This window comes from Ziziphus jujuba, chromosome 12, assembly GCF_031755915.1.
Source record: "Ziziphus jujuba cultivar Dongzao chromosome 12, ASM3175591v1".
Classification (NCBI taxonomy): domain Eukaryota; kingdom Viridiplantae; phylum Streptophyta; class Magnoliopsida; order Rosales; family Rhamnaceae; genus Ziziphus; species Ziziphus jujuba.
Genome location: NC_083390.1, coordinates 17,794,732 through 17,813,628, shown reverse-complemented (window position 1 = coordinate 17,813,628; position 18,897 = coordinate 17,794,732). Strand labels below are relative to the sequence as shown.

Genomic DNA, 18,897 nt, shown 5'->3' with positions numbered 1-18,897 from the left:
CCTCCCCCAACTTGCACAATTTTCAAGCCTTATTATCGAATCATCAGCTCAACTTTCAATCCTGCAGAGACCCTTGTTTCTCTTCTCTCTCTCTCTCTCTCTTTCTTCTCTCTCTCTCTCTGTCTCTCTTAATTTTCTTACTGAAATTTTATTTAAATTATTAAAAAAATAGTTAAGTTGTCTATCAAATTTTACGGAGACAGTTATGAATAATTTTTATCTACCCTTTACTGTTTGATATCGCCTTACACTAGCAATCCTCTATATATATATATATATATATATCCGTATCCTTCAAATCATATCCACGTCATGCCTGAAAACTTCCTCTTCTCTACCTCTACCTCTAACCCAACTTGCAGAGAGAGACAGAGAGAGGGTATAATAAGATGAGCATAATCTCTGCCATTTTCTTTTTCCTCTCTGTTTTGGCATTTCTCTACTTGTCTTTTTCTTATCTGACCCTTCTCTTCTAAGCTTTACCTCCATCAATAATATTACTATTGTCATCGCTCTCAATATCTCTTTTTTCTCTAGGCTACGTTTTTCCACCATGCCAATAAACCAAGGAGAAGTATATGCACTTCCCTCTCTCTCAAAACATACACATTTTCCTTGGATTTTCTCACTTTCCATCCTTTTGCTCGATTTTCTAATGAAATTTTTGTCTCTTTGTGTGTTTTCTGCTCTCTTTTCCATTATTAGATCATGTGGCCTAGATTAGTGGCTAACAAAGTCTTCAGAAAGCGAACCGGAAGCAATAACTTTTTTGCAGATTTTCGAACCAACTCGGATGCAATATTGGAAGGAACCTCGGGAGTTGTTGATCATGATCAACCATATTTGAATACCAAAGCAATCTTCAATCCTCACAATCATAACCACAAATACAAGTACTATTACGTTCCTCTCTCATTCAGCGCATATATATATATATATATATTGAATATCATATATTTTGCAAACCAATTCTGATCAATATCCATGCTTATATTTATTTATAATTATGATGAATATCCAAACTATGTTATAAAGGGTTTTTGTTAGTACATGGAACGTTGCTGGGGTTGAGCCACATGAAGATTTGAACCTGGAGGATTGGATTGATCCCTCCTGTGATATCTATGTTCTTGGGTATTTCTCACAACTCCTACATAATTTTTTTTTTTATAAAAAAATACAATAAAATAAAACAAATAACAGAAAAGAAAAAATAATAATTTACTTAAAGTTGTTTTTCTTACGATGCATGAAAAAAGTCGTTCATATGTATATATTTTGTATATATATATTTAGGTTTCAAGAAATAGTGCCTCTGAAAGCATCAAACGTGCTGGGATCTGAGAATAGTAAGATCACCATGAAATGGAATTCCTTGATTAGACAAGTTTTGAACAATAAACTACACCGAGTCAAACACAAAGAAAAAGATCAGAAAATACAAAAGTTGCAAAACTTCTTCACTATCAAAACCGAAAAGCTACAAGATTTTCAGTGTATCATAAGCAAACAGATGGTTGGAATACTAATATCCGTTTGGGTTCGAAGCGATCTTCGTCCATTCGTTCACCATCCAAGTGTCTCATGTGTTGGCTGTGGCATCATGGGCTGCCTAGGAAACAAGGTACATATATAGACTAATTATACTTAATAATTATATTAACCATATAGTCTTATCAATTCTCAAAATAATTGATTGGTTCAAAAATTAATTATCATCATTATCGACGTCATTGAATACATCATCCATCCAAATTAGTCCTATTGTTTTCTTTTCTGTTTTTTTTTTTTTTTTCATGGTTTTTCAAATTTCGATTTGCAGGGTTCGGTTTCAGTAAGATTTCGGTTACATGGAACAAGTTTTTGCTTAGTGTGCTGTCATTTAGCTTCCGGGGGTGGAGAAGGAGATGAGAAACACAGAAACTCGGACGTTTCCGAAATAATGTCAAGAACAAGCTTTCCTAGAGTCCCCTTGCTTGATTTGCCAAGAAAGATTCTAGATCATGAGTATGTTCAGATCCATTTCTGAAACCATCCAAACAATAATAATAATTTGATCAAATAATATACATATATTATCGTTTTTGTTCATGAATTTTAATTTATAGTTTGTCTCATTTAGTCAATAATAAAATTTTCTTTCAGTAATATACAAACATATGTATATATCATGAAAATAAAGACAGAATTACACAATTAATCTATTGCTTGATTGATTTTAATTAATTAAAAATAGCATATTATTGGTTATATACTATAACATTGAAGTTGTCACGACAGATTGAAGGCCGCCAATAATATAAAAATGATTTGTTTTGTTGGTTTTTTGTGATAAACTTTTTTATGTATTTTTCCGCCAATCGGTAGTTTGGAAATCTTCAATACGGTGGACTCACTCACTTGAATAGGTTAAACAACATAACAGAAAGTTGTGTTTGATAATTAATTATTTTTGTATATATTCTGCGGGTAAACAGTCCTTTTGTTTTTTTTTTTTTTTTAATTACCATATGCTTCATATTTCTTTAAACAAGTTGACTTCATAACCAAAAAGTAGTTGATTTTTTATATAAACCTAACAATTAGTTAATTATATTACTCTTTAACATTACAATATTAATTTAATGAAGTCAGCTAATCATAATTATGTCTTGATAATTGGAATGATGCAGTCAGGTAATATTGCTTGGCGATTTGAATTATCGAATTTCGTTACCAGAAGAAACAACAAGATTGTTAGTCGATGGAGGCGAATGGAATGTCTTGCTAGAAAATGATCAGGTAAATAATATTACAAACAAATTAAACTAAAGTTATATTTACAATTTTTTGGTTGATCAACTTCACTCTTATTGTTTAAGACTAATTTGAAATTTCAATTATTTGGAAATGAAGCTAAGGAAGGAACTAATTGATGGTCAAGTACTTGAAGGTTGGCATGAAGGAGATATAAAATTTCCTCCAACTTACAAATATTGTCCAAATTCTGATACATATTTTGGCTGCGTCCAAGGTAGAAAAGACGAGAAGAGGCGTGCTCCTGCATGGTAATTGATTTTTTGCTAAATATCTTAGTATATTTTTAATTAATTAACAATTTAAGCTTTTAAAAATAGTAGCAATTTAACGTTAACCATATTTAATTTTTTTATGGTGATTAATAGGTGCGATAGGATAATTTGGTATGGAAAGGGATTAAACCAACATCTATACACAAGAGGTGAATTAAAGTTGTCTGATCACAGACCTGTGAAGGCAATATTTACAGCTGAAGTTGGGGTGGAACCAATAATAAAAGGCTTTCATCAAAGCTTCTTTCTATCAGAAAGGTTTGAGCAGATTACAAACAAGTTTGAGGTATCCTCCACAAATGATTTCGTATGTAAAAGTAGATGAAGCTTCCAAATTTAAACTTCTTCTTCTTTTTCATTTTTCATTTTTCATTTTTTTTTTTTTTTGAAAAAAGAAACATTATATATATATATATATATATATTATATTTATATTTATATGTTTGTTTAATTAATGACATATTGAACAAGAAAAAATGGCCGGAAGATCAAAAACATAAAAGGGTTCACGAAGCTTCTCTTATATTATATATTCATATATATGACGATTAAACAGTAGTGAAAGTTTTTGTATTTTATAAACTCTATCCGAAGGCATCCTTTCTCTTTAATTTATTGGCTTATATATGAAATTTGTTGAAGTCCAAAAGCTATGATCCAAATTAAATTATGTACACTTCTATATGATGCTTCCCAACACGGGTGCAGATATAAAAACCGCGGCAATAGTTTATTTCAATTAATTGCCAAATGATTAGTGCGGTCCAAAGATTAATCAAATTGATTAATGTATATGTAGAATATCTCAAATTTAGATATTTTTACAAAATTTAAAATAATAGTTAATATGGTAATTTACACAATTATAATAAGAATTCTGATAAGATAAAAATAAATAAATAAATAAAATAAAATAAAAAAAGACTTGTGATATAAGGACATAATTTTTAGCGGGGACAAGACTTGCAGCTAGCTAGCTTCATCCTCATTACATTGTAAGTGGAAGATTCATCTTTTTGATTTTTAAGTCAATTGTTTATATAAAGCTAGCTAGCAATTTTAGTTTTTTTACTTCAAAGATATGATTTAATAACCACAAGTGGCTCAAAAGAAAAAATAAACTTATGGATGCTTTGTCGGCCTATATTTATATCTATATATAATACATGTTTGTGTAAATAATATGTATTATATATGAAGACATTAATGGATTAGACCCATTTGATTCCTAGTAAAATAGTTAGTGGATCAATAGTATCTCATAAACCATTTTTCATCATCACTATTTGCATATATATAATCTGAAGATTTGTGACAAAATATATGAGATTGAGATGTAATAAAAATTTGGTTAACTTTAATCTATATCTCTCCAAAAGGAAAAAAATATATTTATATATTTATAAAGGAAAAAAAAAAAAAACTATCCAAAAACACAATTGAAAATTGAATATTCAGATTCATGTACAAACCAACCAAACATATGGAAAAGCTAAATAAAACCCAAAGGGGTAAAACAAGTGGTAAAAGCTGGCTCTCCATCACATCTGCTTATATCTATTTTGGTGTGAACTCCACGTGCCCTCATATACTTTGGGAGAGAAGGATTGGGATAGTCATGCGATAGTGGGTTGGATAGTCCATGGACTCCTATTCAAGTTGCAAAATCATGGTTATTAATGGTCTCCAATTTCCAATCTCCTGAACCGATGATATCCACTAAAAAGCCTATTTTTTAATTCTTATAAATATATATATATATATATATATGGAAAAACTGAATATTTATATATCTTTGTTCCTTGAGGAAAAAGTTAAGTAGATGAATATATACCATATATGGACTCTAAATGATAGCTATTTAAGAAATTAATTGAATGTATACACCCCACCTTCCAATATGTCTAAATCTATCAATTTTCAATATCTTTTGTAATTGCAGGCAAATAGCCTTCATGCTTACGAAATTACAATTCAGTTTACAGGTTTTAGGGGTGGGATTCGAAGCATAACTAATAAATAAATTAATTTAATTATGTCCATCATTATGTGGTGGGTATATTTAACATTAGTTAGAGGTTTAATTAAAATAATTCCCAATGTCCTAATTAGGAATAAGTCAGCGAAAGCTGCAACTTGGTTCTAAATAATTCAAAAAATTTAGCGTCTGTTACTGTACCATATGTATAAATTATTTTAAATTTTTTGCCGACGGTATTTGGACCACACATTCAATTCTTATAAAGAATACAATATGTTACATTAATATACCTTGTCATTTCAAAGTCTTCTTCTATTTAACAAAGAGGCCAAAATATAATATTAATATAACCAAAACCTTTTTTAGTAAACTTTTAAGAAAAAAGATGATATAGGTTGTCGTCTAACTGGATTTGTTTTGGTATTAGCATATGCTTACGTATGAATTCTATCCATATATTATTCAAGATAAAAATAGTAATGTTTAATATAACCAATTTTACGTGCAACATTAGTTGGCAAATCATGTATCATTAAACACCAATAATAAAAGGGTATATTTAAATTATATATATATATATATATATGTATATATATATATATATATATTTTTCATCCAATAGATTAATAAACTATTACAAATAATATCAAAGTTATTGGTAAGGCGAAAGAGTTTACCGCCAGGAATGTGGGCCGTCAACTAAACTAACGGACCATTTAGGTGTTATATGGGTCCAATGGAAATGCCGTCCAACAAATAGTCTCACATGTTGACCATAAACTACGTTACAATTTGGCCTTTAATTTTTTTTTGTTATTTAATTTTCAATATTATTAAAATATAATTACTAGGAAGATATATTAAATTCTATTTTGGTTATACTTTGGGCTTCTCTCTCTCTCTTTTTTTTTTTTTAAGAAAATACAATTAAATCTGAATTTTTTTTTTCTTTTTAGAATTAACTATATTTTTGATATTCTCAACTTTTAAAATTTGACTATATAGATATTTAGTTTTTCGATTTAATAATTTAGAGGCTCTTTGACTTTTAATTATCAGGATTTAATAATTATTTCAGGTGGTTGATAATCGAAGTGTATTGAATTTTGAATTAGAAAATATTAAAGTGCAAAATTTTAATTTAAAAATTTTATATCTTTAATCTTTTATAATTTAAAATTTGATGCTATTATTAATCAGGTGATTTATATTAATTTTTATATAAAAAATAAAATATATTAAAGTATAAAATTTGAAAAATAATTTTAATATTTTTTTTTAGTTTAAAAATTAATACAATTGAAACTAATCGCGTAATATGATTGATAAATCCAATAATCAAAAATCAAATAATACTCAAATAACAACAAACTGAAAAATGAAGTGTTCAAATTGTTAAGTCCAAATATAAAAGACCTAAAGTGACTAAAAGTTTTTAGGTATCAAACTGCAACTAATGCGCTTTTTTTCTTTTTTCTTTTTTTTCTTCTTTTTTTTTTAAATATCTATAAAAATATGTTGGATATTGTAGGGGCTCACATACTCCGCATGTATGATACTGTAGCCAATAAAAGTTTTGCTTTTGATATAAAAAATTTCAAAATTCCCGCTAAAAATTCAAACATCGAGTTCGATCGCATTCTCATTTGAGAGAAGTATAGAGAGAGTAAGAGAGAGAGAGATGGGAAGCGAGAGCGCTTCGGCTATGCGAACCAGTCTGATCGAATTCCTCATCGAATCTGCTCAGGTGAACCCTAATCCCTCTTTTGTCTTCACTTATTTTTTTTTTAAAATTATTATTTGTTTCAATTTAAAAGCAATTTTTTTCCGTTTGGTTTATGAGTTTGAATTCCTGGAATTTTTTGAGAATTTGTAGAAACTCCAAGTCACTCCCATCGTCAAATACACCGCCTTGTCACTCTTCGCTGATAGATTCTATCACTATTTGTCTTTATCCAGGTAATTTCTTCTTCTTCTTCTTCTTTCTTGAAATTTCAAAATTTTCGCATCTGATTTTGCAAATTTTTGGAGCGAATAATTTGTAATTTCGGAGTAGAGATCATAATGTCGATTTTTTCCAATTATGCCTTTTTGCTTTTGGGTTCCGAATTTGCCGCACAATAATTTGAATAGGCAGTGATTTTCGTTTCTTCATGGTAGAATTCTTGTGTTGAGATGAGAACCAAGAATAAGATTGAAAAAAGCACCCAAAAAAAAAATAATTATATATATATATATATATATATATATATATATATATATATATATTGTTAACTACGGAGTAAAACAATGGGTTTGCTTTTTTTCTTTGTGTCTTTGATATATTCATCAGAAATGCATTTCCTTTTTTGTTATTAATTATGCTTGTTGTAATCAAAGTATGGTTCTCAGAAAACCAAATTTAGCGGCAACTCCGTATATTTTTATCTGATTGGCCAGGTGTTGAATTGTTCCTACATAGACTACTTTGCCTAAAGAATGAGTAACACTTTTGCTTTATATTTATATATAATTAAAAGTTTGAATATTTTTCTTTCCTGGCTGTCTAATGCTAGAAGAAAATGTAACTACTTGTATTTTTATATAGGTTTGAATCAGGTGATAAAGTATCAAGCTGGCTTTTGCAACCACTGAGGGAGAGCAACTTGCAGTTGTTTGCACTTGTTGCTCTATGGATTTCGAGCAAAGTGGGTTTTCCATAAACTAGCATAGTGATTTCTACATAATTCTCATTGTCGTGTTCTGTTGCTTACCTTTGTTGATTATTTATAGATGCACAACTCTCATCAGCTGCGCGTGAAATCTTTCAAGTCTTTGGGAGATACAGTAATCAAGGAACAACATTTTACAACTCGAGATTTCTTGGAAGCAGTAAGTTAGTTTGGCTATGATGTTTTTATAAGAATTGTATTTTGTTTTGGCTATCATGTCCGCTGTGGTTGACAAGAAATTCCACAGGAGGTGATCTTGATGCAGGTAATCTCATGAGCAATGGACATTAGCTTTCTATTCTGGTCAAATGGATGATATGTATACATAAAAATATAATGGAAGGTTATGGATTTTGAGATTGGTGCGGGAAATACTGCTTTTATATTCCTTGAAGAGCTCTTGTTCCAGCTCAAGTAAGTTTATTTGTTGGAAAATCTTATTTCCTTAGGATCTGCAGAGTGAATATGCATAACCAATAGGTAGAGTTTCTTTGTTTCAGGGCAGTGGCTAAAGTTGGGGACCTTGTGAACTTTGAGGCATGCATGGATATCATGGATCTCCTTTATGAAAAGGAGGAGTCATCAATTCTATATAGTTCTCCATATTCCCTTGCTGCCTCAGTCTTGGTGTTTATATATATTGGATTCTAGTCCTGTAGTAATTTCTAACAAATATTATTCTTTTTTCTTTTGCATAAGAATAATTTTCTTTTCAATCCTTCTCCAGGTTGCTTCATATGTCATCACGGTTCCTAGACAAAGGTGGGAGTTTCCCATTCTTCACTGGGGTAAGATTGACTGCGTGCATTTCGTCTGACATTTTTTATTTATTATTATTTTGTTCTACTTGTTTATTTAATTATTATTTTACGTTTTCTCTTTAGCGTGCATCTATGTTCCTAATGTGTTTTTTAATTGATTGTTCATTTACACTTTTCTGTGATTGAATTATCCAGCTCCCAATTAAGTCTTTCAGCTAATGTGTCCTGCTGTACGCCAGAATGTTTCTTGTTTTTCTAGTATTACTCTCCTTCTGCGTAATTGTTTTCCATTGACTTGTGAATGGTATTATATATATTATATACCTGTAGGCTGATTATTTTTACATACGTTTTCTTCTACTGCCCCTTTTCTTTTGGTGGAACATTTGCTGTCAAAAGTAGTGCCTAGAAATGCTAGAAAAATATATGGCAGTGATGGAAGCCACAGGAGGTAGTTCCAAGTGTTGGGAATATGAGGGATGGAACAACTGAATTTGATCCTTTTCTTTCCTAAACACAAAAGAGGCCCATCTCACATTATAACTATTCATTTTAGTTATAAGTGGAACATGGTTATCCTAATAAGGAACTCTTCTACATAAGGATTGTTTTCCTTCTCCGAGTTACTTCCCTGTTGTTCCATTTCACCTCTTTATTCAAGCTGTAACGGAGCTGTTTACAGCTTTTAGTTTAATCAAAACTCTCTTTTGTTTTCAAAGAATTCCTTTCCCTCCGTGTGCTATTTCAGGTTTGACGAGAGGGAAAAAATAAGGTGCAACTCTAGGTCTCTCTTTGAAATTGGCTATATCTTTTATTTGAATGCCAAGTGTCATGCCGTGGTTTTTGCAAGATGATGTTTTGTAGAAATGGCAATCGGGGCGGGTATATCCAAACCTGCGAACCTAAGGGTATATCCAAACCTGCGAACCTAACCCCATTATCGGATTGTCAATGAATCAAGTAATTCTCAAACACGGATCCGTTGGGTTCGCGGATACCCCAAACCTAATCTCTTTTTTTTTTTTTTTTTTCTCCAATTTTTTTAGGGTTTGTTTGGTATATGCAATGGTTATTTTTAATAAAATAGGATACTTATTTATAGGAATTAAAAAAAAAAAAAACATATCTTATTGATATGTTTGATTATTATCTTGAATTGGGTTCAATATTTAGTCTTTATAATTTAATTTTTTCTTTCAAAAATATCAAATTTGGTAAAAAAATTAATTAAAAATCAAATTTATAGTTATTTATGTATTTTTAGTTTAGGAATATTAATCTAGATTTGAATATATTTTAAATATGGTAAAAAGTTTTATATTTCAAATAAATGAATAACCATTCTAAGTTTTTCTTAAAAAATAGTTACTCTTTAATATGGGAGAATAAGTTTGGAGAGTTTAGCTTGTCTAATGCTAAAGGCTTGTTATTTTACAAATACATATTTTTTGGAGGCTAGATTAGGCATTCAACCTTCTCGTTTATGGAGAAGTCTTTATTAGGGTAAAGGAATTGGTCATGATCAAAGTACTTGAATTTATAAGGATGCATGGTTGCCATGTAATGGATCCTTACGGTCTTTCTCGTCCAGTTCTTGGCGTCCAGTTCTTGGCGAAAATGCTCTTGATCCTGATCTTATAACTGATCTGGCAAGTGGAATTACTGATTTGTTTAATGCCCTTTTCTTCAGATGAAGTTAATATTATTTTAAATTTGCCTATTGGAGGTCTTGAAAAGGAAGATCAGTTTGCTTGGCGTTTGTTTACTCAGTCGTGACTTTATACAGTGAAGTTCGGTTATTGTGTTGGAAGGAAATTACGTAGAGGAGCTTTTTTGGGTTGTTTGAGTAATCCAAGAGCAAATGTCTTATGGCGTGTGATTTGGAAGATGGAAATTATGCATAAAGTGAAAGTTTTTATGTGGAGAGCATGCTGTGAAGGTTTACCATGTGCTTCCGAGTTGGTAGGTAGAAAAGTTTTAGACAATGCTCATTGTTCTCTTTGTGAACGTGGTGAGGAAACTGGTCTTCATGCTTTATGGCAGTGTCTTAATTTAAAATCTGTGTGGAAACAAGCTGAGTTTTATTCAATTCTAAAGGTAAGACAATTTGGTACATTTGTTGATATGTGTCGATAGGTTTTCCCACAGCTTTCCAACAAGTTAGGGTTGCTTCGATTGCATGGAGTATTTGGCAATTCAGTGGGGGCTGACATGTGGAGTACATGAAAGCTCATAATAAGGAAGCTCATGATAAGCTCATACCGACTGTTAAAAATTGGCAACCTCCAATTGGGGATGAGTAAAATGTGAATGTGGATGTTGCAATTTGTAAGGCTTCTAGCATGGTAGGGGCGGGAGGAGTTGCTTGGAATTTAAAGGTTGAATTAATGGCTGCTTTTGATTAACCTTATTTTAGTGCTTGGAATTCGCTAACTGCCACACTAATTGCAATTAGTGATGCTGTCCTATTTAGTTTAGAATCAGGATTCTTTATAGCCAAGTTGTTAGTGATTCGTTGTGTGCAATTCAGTTGATTAAGGGCTAACGTGATGAAGTTGATGCAAATTGTTTTATTGTTGGGGAGATTCAATCCTTACTTTCTCTTTCATAGCAACTTTAAATGTCTTTATAATAGTAGAATTACTAGTAGGATAGCTCATAAAATAGATCGTTATGTATTAGGTGTGGATTCTTTTGAATCTTAGATAGAGGAAAGCCCTGATTGGTTTTTTAATCCTATTCAAATGATATTTGTATTTCTCTTCTCCTTAAATAAATTTTTTTATTCAAAAAAAATATTTTTATAGAATAAATATCCTTAAAATTTAAAATATATCAAACATAAGAATAATTAATCATATGGAATAGGTTTTTTATTCATACATCCATTCTGCTTACCAAATATATCCTTAGTAATGTTTTTAAGGACTGTGGACTTGCCTAAACTTTTTAAGTATTTCCGATTTGGTTAATAATTTTGGACTTGCTCAAATTCTTTTCTACTTAATTTTGAACATGTTATGTTGACCACCGAAATAATAGATGAATGAACTTAAGAAACAACATGTAGGTCAAGAGGCATATTTAAGTCATGAAATATTTAGGAGCCAAAAACATATTCATACAAAATAAAATTGAAAATGTAGTAATTGGCCTTATAAAAATAGCTCATTCAATACAAAATAATATTATAGCTTTCCAAAATAAACTACACAGCTCCTCCAGTACAAAATAGCACATTAAGCAAAAAATAGCTCCTCCAATACACAATAGCTCTATAGCTCTCCACAATAAACTACATAGCTTCTCCAATGCAAAATAACACATTAAGCAAAAAATAGCTACTCCAATATAAAGTAGTTCCGTAGCTCTCCACCATAAACTATATAGCTTTTCCATTCCAAAATAACACATTAAGCAAAAAATAGTTATTCCAACACAAAATAGCTCCATAGCTCTCCATAATAAACTACATAGCTTCTCCAATGCAAAATAGCACATTAAGCAAAAAATACCTACCCCATTACAAAATAGCTCCATAACTTTTAATAACAAACTACATAGCTTCTCCAATGCAAAATAGCACATTAAACAAAAAATAGCTATCCCAATACAAAATAAACTACATAGCTTCTCCAATACAAAATAGCACATTAAGCAAAAAACAGCTACCCCAATACAAAATAGCTCCACAACTGTCCATAATAAACTACATAGCTTCTCCAATACAAAATAGCACATTAAGCAAAAAACAGCTACCCCAATACAAAATAGCTCCACAACTGTCCATAATAAACTACATAGCTTCTCCAATATAAAATAACACATTAAGCAAAAAATAGCTACCCCAATATAAAATAGCTCCACAGCTGTCCATAATAAACTACATAGTTTCTCCAATACAAAATAGCACATTAAGCAAAAAACAGCTATCCCAATACAAAATAGCTCCATAACTCTCCAAAATAAACTACATAACTCCTCCAATACAAAACAGCACATTAAGCAACCAATAGCTCCTCCAATAAAAAATAGCTCATGGGATTTGTATCGTCTTCCTTGTTCCTTCTCTTCCCCAACTTTATACCCGTCATCCAAAATTCAGGTCTAACAAAAAGCATGTGCCATATTTGTAAGTGTCATAAAGCCTTGAACGCATAAGAAAATATAGTCTCCTAGATCCCCATATACTTCAAGTAAAAAGTGTCTGAAACTGAAAAACCAGAGAATTGAATTTGAACTTTGAAGCTTGTAAGTAACTAACTGATAATGGATAAATATTAAAAGTTTTGAATCAGACATGTTATGGAACTAGACAATGAAACACCGGATTTCTCCCATTTTTTGTTTTATGTGATTTTTATCTTCTACTTATTTCTTTCCTCTAACCAAGATTAATAATCACCGCTTTCTCACGTCCTGATCCATTTTATAAAAAACAATTCCACAGAGTTTGAATGCTCTATATGTAACTATTGCTAATCCACCAGTACCATAGAAAATAAAAACAAACCAGATATATTGATCTCAAATAATTTAGAAGCGGTTTGCATAGCTCATTAAATTGGTCTATTGTTCTCAGGTATTGACGCCTAACGTACAATGAGTCTAATTGCAATTTTTTTGAAGAATTTTCCATGCACACAAATTCAGATATGAAAATATCTTTTAAAAAAAAAAAATGCTCACTAACCAGCCTAAGATTCAAATTTATCAAATACCCAAATAAATTCAAACCCAAAACTCAAATAATTTATATCAATAAACAGAACAAAAATTGTACAAGCTCACTGACCTTGCCGTCACGGTCACCAGTGAGTCCTTGACCCTGCTGTTCGGGTTCTTCAATCTTGCCGTTGTGATTTCCGTTGCAAGTTCTGATCGAGTTCTTCAATCTTTAGAAAGAGTTAAGGATTTGAGATTAAGAAGAATCGGGAAATTTTTAGGAAATTTTTCAGAATAGTCTGGTTTCCTTCTTTTTATCTTTATTTTTTATTTTACTGTTATAATAATTTTTTTGATATTTTTAAACATGATTTTTCAATGATAAATTATTTGTTAATTTTTGATTAAAATTAAAGTGTGTATTTAATTTAGAATTAGAAAGATTTTTAAAATGTTTCGAAGAAGTATAGATATATTCTATTTATATTTTAAAAATGTCATATAAGATGAATGATATTTAATTTAAATTTTGATAAATTTTATAAAAATTTATTAAAATGCAGATGTAAAATTTTTTAAAATTTATAAGTATTTAAAAAATTGATTTTAAAAATTTTTAAAAAATAATTGATTTTAATGGATTTAAAAGAATTTTAAAGATAAAAATATAAAAAAAATTATTAATATAAAATTTACTTTTGATCTTAAATATTTTGTTGGATTCTTATAAATTAAATTGAATACATATCTAACTTTAATTTGTTTATGATGATAAAAAAAGATTTTTTTTTTTTTTCATATGTAATTGATGAAATCTTATATAAAGGTAGATAACATTAGAAGATTGGTATGTGATGGTAAGATACCTACCCTAAGGTATATTTTTGAAAGCTCAAAGGAGCGAATAAAGAACTCCTTTGAACCAAACTATCTTGATGAATTTTGAAAATGTAATTTTATTCCCATTACAAAAATTATTATTCACATTGTAATGTTAATGATATTTTTAGTGAACATTTGTATTGCAGGGATAAATTAGACTATTATAATTTTTTTTATTAAATTGGATTATTTTAAATTTATTTAATATGATTCGGCAAGATTTTCAATAGTTTAATCTAATTCAATAAAAAACAAAGAAATAAAAAAAAGATACAAAGATAGTTTAAGATCCTGATTGAGAGAAAGAATTGGGGAAGTGGCTATGGTGGTTGCTTTGGGAGCTTGCTAAGGAAGCATGAATGGGTTACTTGGAAGGGAAGCATGAAGATAGAGATAATTGAGGAAATGAGAAAGTGGCTATGGTGACTGCTTAGTGTATATATATATATATTTATTGTGAAATTGTTGGATGTTTGGTGTTTGTAAATTTAGAATTTTTTATTTTTATTAAAGGTAAATAGTAATCCTATATATATATATAATATCAAAATATATACCAAAAACAAAATAATGAGTAAAGCAATTTGAGATCTTTAGCATGTTGAAAGGCAACATAAATATATTTTATCCTAAGATAGAAAATAAAAATCAAATTTGATATCAATGTTTCTAGAATTTAGTATAGTTAATGTGAATTCAGCCGTCATTCGAATCCGAACTCAAATCAAAGAATTCAAGCTCAGATATGATATCCAAATTCGAGACCGTACTGAGTTCAAACCCGTTCCACACCTTTTTTCCATCCCATCCCCGCTTCAAACGGGATCGGTACTTATGGATAGCTGCGGGTTTAATTGCATTGTTTTGAAAGCGTGATGGGCTTTTTTTGGGCTGAGAATTAGACTTTTAGAGTTTTATGGGCCTAATAGACCTACAAAGGACATTTACTGCTTGCATTTTCATGTATAAAATTTTGGTTTGTCATAGTGCTTCTTATACATATATATATATATATATATATATGCATTTTATAATAATCGTGTAGAAGTGGCAAATACTTTTTAAGTTATGGTGGAGAACATCTAGCGCACGAGGACTGGAATTTAATTTCGTTTCTTTATGAACTGAAAACGATCTCTATCTGCTTTTAGGTCTCTTTCAAACTTTATGATTTTCCTCATTTATTTAATCACAAAACTTTTGCTTTCCACGGATTCGAAAGTTTTTTACTACCGTAAATTACCAGGCAATTGCTTGGAGTCAATGCAAGTAAAATTGTTTCTTTTTTGTTATTTTTAACCCCAATGATCTTCACTTTTCATCCTTTTGAGGTGTTTAACCGGGTAAAATTGTGTGTCCCCAATTACCCGACTAAAAGCATTATATTTGGGCCTGAAAATTTTTAGGCCATCGCATTCATTGTGGGTCCTCAATTAATTAGTGAGACTCTGTTGAATAGTGGGCCGTAATCAATGGTCACCAGGACAATAGTAGATAGGAAGTGTGTTTACTGGCCACAAGTCTAATGGGACTGGTACTCTTACATAGAACATGCAAAGGCAAATTTTGACATTTTTCATGCCGTTCCAAGCTGGGTACTAGACCGTCCAGAATCCAATCATATCTTCTAAAGCCATCACAATTGACTCTTGACCATGTACATCTGATCGTCGATCTTGTGGGTCTCCAAGAGTAGGATCTTGTGGTCCTTGCTTAAATATTGTACATCAACTTTATGAAATCACTGATGACAGCTTATCAGTTCTTCTCAAGGTAATTTCACGGCGCCCAACTCTATTTCGCTTGCGTTGCCTATCCTTTTCTTCTGTCCAATTTCTGCGTTTGTAGTCTCTCTAGTTGATGGACTCTAAGCTCTATCAACAGTACTTAATTTATACAGAAAAAGTAGTCATAGTGTTTTCCAGCGAAGAAAGTTAGTAGTTTTAAATAATAAATGCTTACTGCAAGTGAACATAAAAAGAAGCTATTAGGATTGCTGATTGAAAATTTTTTTTGTTAATACTCTCAAAGAAAAGCTTTTATTCTTTTCAGCACCGCAGAGATGTTGCTTTACTTGATTGTTATCGATCAGTGTCTTTTTTCTTTTTTATTTATATATTTATATATATTATATATCTATATATATATTACCAAAAAAAAGAATCCGTGCTTTTCCTTGCTTTTTATTTTTTTATTTTCTTTTTTACTTATATACTTTTGAAGAGTAGGCTAGTTGGCAAGTGAACTCATGACAAGTTCTTGTAATTTTCAACTTTTTTCCTTTAAATCTGCTGATTTTAGTACTACATTCGGTTGGTTAATCAAACATTGTTTAGTTCCTAACTATTAATCTTGCAAATACATTGAAATGGAATGGCACAAATACCAAATAACATGACATTCTACAGGGTAAAGGATATTGTGCAAAGTAGCATTATTAGTTTCGTTTTTACCTGTAGCTACTCTCCCAACAGTCTGACTTGAAAGCAAATATTGTCTTTTCAGTAACAGACTTTGATATGATAGGGGTAGGCACAGCTTTTGGCTCTTTCTGTTTAGAGGTACCCCACATTGACAGGTTGTGTTGTGGTAAATATAGTCAGCAAGCTGGAATTGAGTAGAAACCACACGTGTGAGTAGCACGGGCAAGGTAGTATAGAAATTTCATCATTAAGGTAGGTGATGGTAGGAGGGATTCCCACAACCTGTCTGTATTCCACAAACCGGTACTTATCCATACACAAAATTTAAGACAGAAGATATGTAGCATGATCATATAGTAGGGACCCATATTTCAACCCATCAGTTCCCAAATTCAGTCATCTTCCCTTCAGGGAAGATTGATGCTCCTCGTGTACTTGTTCCTACTCTGCTATGTTGTTAGGCTCTTCCTGAGACCTGAATTACTACTTTCAATAGGTTTTTTTTTTTTTCTTTTGTGTTATGTTTTATGAGATATTGTACTTTTGTTGTTTTCTGTTCTTGTTGCTCCATACTTACACATCGTGGTTGGTTGTACCTTCTTTTATATTGTCATAAATGTATTATCATTTCCTTTCTTTTCTCGAGCAAATTTAATTCTTTGTGCTTATTAATTTGGTGTGATATTTCTTTACATTTACCAAACGCCAGCTATTTCTTTTTGTATCTCTCTGCCTGAGTTGAATTTCTATAGAGTGTCTTGGACCACCTTAAAAAATTAGAGGTTTTGGCTAATCAGGGGTTTAAAATATTCTAGGAAATATCTTGCACCGGCTGAATTAAAATGAGTCAGCTTATGTTTTCTAGATTTAGGATTGGGAAAAGGATATTTAAGCTTTGTTAGGTAGCCCACCTAATCAATGTGCTTGATGGTCAACCTTGCATTAATTTTGTTTTTCCTTGAGCTAAATAATTTAATATTGAAACTTAATGGGATTTCTTGTTACTTTGAAATTCTCAAAGTGCTGATACTAATTGAAGGAATTTTATTTGCAGTCAAATTTGTAACAACATGCAAAGAAGAGGATATATTAGAGATTGTCGGAGACATTCTCAAGCATGTATTTGATCCATCTTGCTAAAGGTACAAAATTACTTTCAAACAGATCTCTGAAACTGGCAAAGGTTCATTGAATATATACATATATATATATCATCTGCTCCTTTTTTGTGGTGCTACTTTTGTCAATGGCAACTTTTTAGCTAATCTGTAGATTACGGGGGGTTGAGGTATATATTTCTTTTGGCCAAGAAAATTGTAACCAACGGTTGGGACCCATTCATATAACTCAATGGAAGTACTTTCCGAATGCTTAATATGATCTGTGGGCTCTACCACACGGCTGTTTCATTTCATAAAAGAGGTGGACTAGAACTTTTTCCTGCTATTCATCTCTTGTGGTATTGTGTTCTAGAACAAGCCAAAGATGCCAAAATAGTATGGCAATAATGGCCTTAGTACTGAATATAAACTTCTTCATTTTTTTTGTTATTTCTTATTTTTACTTGTTCAGTTATTCTGAATTGAAAGAAAATAAAATAAAAAAAAAAAAAAAGAATATCAATTAGAAATTTCTTATCTCGCTCTTTTCAACTTATTAAGTACTGTTAGTAAATGATTGGTTCATAGGGTACAGAACATCTGAAGCTAGGGCTTGGGACTTCTTATTCCATTAATCTTTTTTTTTTTTTTTTAAATTTTTGGTGAGACCTAAAACTCCGTTATTATACATTATGTGTTTTTCCTTCTTTTTTTTTTAATTATTTATTCATCGTTGTTATTATTACTATTATTATTATTTTAAGTATGGCGCTTCACGTGGGACTGTAATCTATTGTTCTACCATATATGACAAATACAAGATGTCAAACCCAATCTAAACCTCTCTGCCCGATGCAATTCTTTTTGTGTACTTTTAATGCTGTCATGTGAAAATACTTCTGAATTAGATTTTAAAATCATTTTGTTAGATCCAGCAGTCAATTTTGCGTTCACTGTTTTTCTCTATAGCTTTATTCTTAATTTTTAATCTATGGCTCTGCAATTTTTCTATCGGATAAAACCGTTTTGTCTTCCAACTTCTAGCTTTTTTTTTTTTTTTTTTTTTTTTTTTGGCTGTGTCACCAAAATAAATATTACTTTTTTTTTTAATAAATATTACTAAAAAGTGACGGTTTTCTATTTTGAATAAATAAATTAGACCTTAGGTTGAGTATAAATGGATAAATGCATATATGTTTTTTTTTTTTTTTTTTTTTTTTTTTTTTTGGGTGGGGGTGAAACTGCACGCATGGCCTTTTTTTTTTGTTTGGTAATTGTCTATGAAGGATACCTCCTGTTTCAT

The 18,897-nt window shown here is 30.6% G+C and overlaps 2 protein-coding genes and 1 long non-coding RNA gene across 4 annotated transcripts; 2 read left to right on the top strand and 1 right to left on the bottom strand.

The window, feature by feature from the left end:
- The first annotated feature begins 225 nt into the window (after window positions 1-225).
- Window positions 226-3,415, top strand: LOC125418537 (type IV inositol polyphosphate 5-phosphatase 9). Its single transcript, XM_060813696.1, has 8 exons — window positions 226-574; window positions 706-893; window positions 1,036-1,134; window positions 1,297-1,624; window positions 1,823-2,007; window positions 2,673-2,781; window positions 2,896-3,047; window positions 3,165-3,415. Exons 1-8 carry the CDS (start codon window positions 554-556, stop codon window positions 3,394-3,396), a joined length of 1,314 nt encoding a protein of 437 aa, XP_060669679.1. The 5' UTR covers window positions 226-553; the 3' UTR covers window positions 3,397-3,415.
- Window positions 3,416-6,620: 3,205 nt separating this feature from the next.
- On the top strand, window positions 6,621-18,124 carry LOC125418546 (cyclin-J18). Of its 2 annotated transcripts, none has more exons than XM_048462155.2 (9): window positions 6,621-6,799; window positions 6,929-7,011; window positions 7,640-7,739; window positions 7,825-7,923; window positions 8,011-8,028; window positions 8,107-8,177; window positions 8,264-8,390; window positions 8,491-8,551; window positions 17,549-18,124. In XM_048462155.2, the coding sequence occupies exons 1-9, from the start codon at window positions 6,734-6,736 to the stop codon at window positions 17,632-17,634; spliced, it is 711 nt and encodes a 236-aa protein (XP_048318112.1). In that variant the 5' UTR covers window positions 6,621-6,733; the 3' UTR covers window positions 17,635-18,124. The 2 variants fall into 2 exon arrangements, with proteins under 2 accessions (XP_048318112.1, XP_060669202.1); XM_060813219.1 differs by lacking the exon at window positions 17,549-18,124 and adding an exon at window positions 8,720-11,564.
- LOC125418547 (uncharacterized) lies at window positions 12,090-13,560 on the bottom strand. Its single transcript, XR_007237435.2, has 2 exons — window positions 13,320-13,560; window positions 12,090-12,737 (listed from the first exon to the last, which is right to left on the bottom strand). It is a non-coding gene; the product is annotated as an uncharacterized LOC125418547 (long non-coding RNA).
- Window positions 18,125-18,897: the final 773 nt, after the last annotated feature.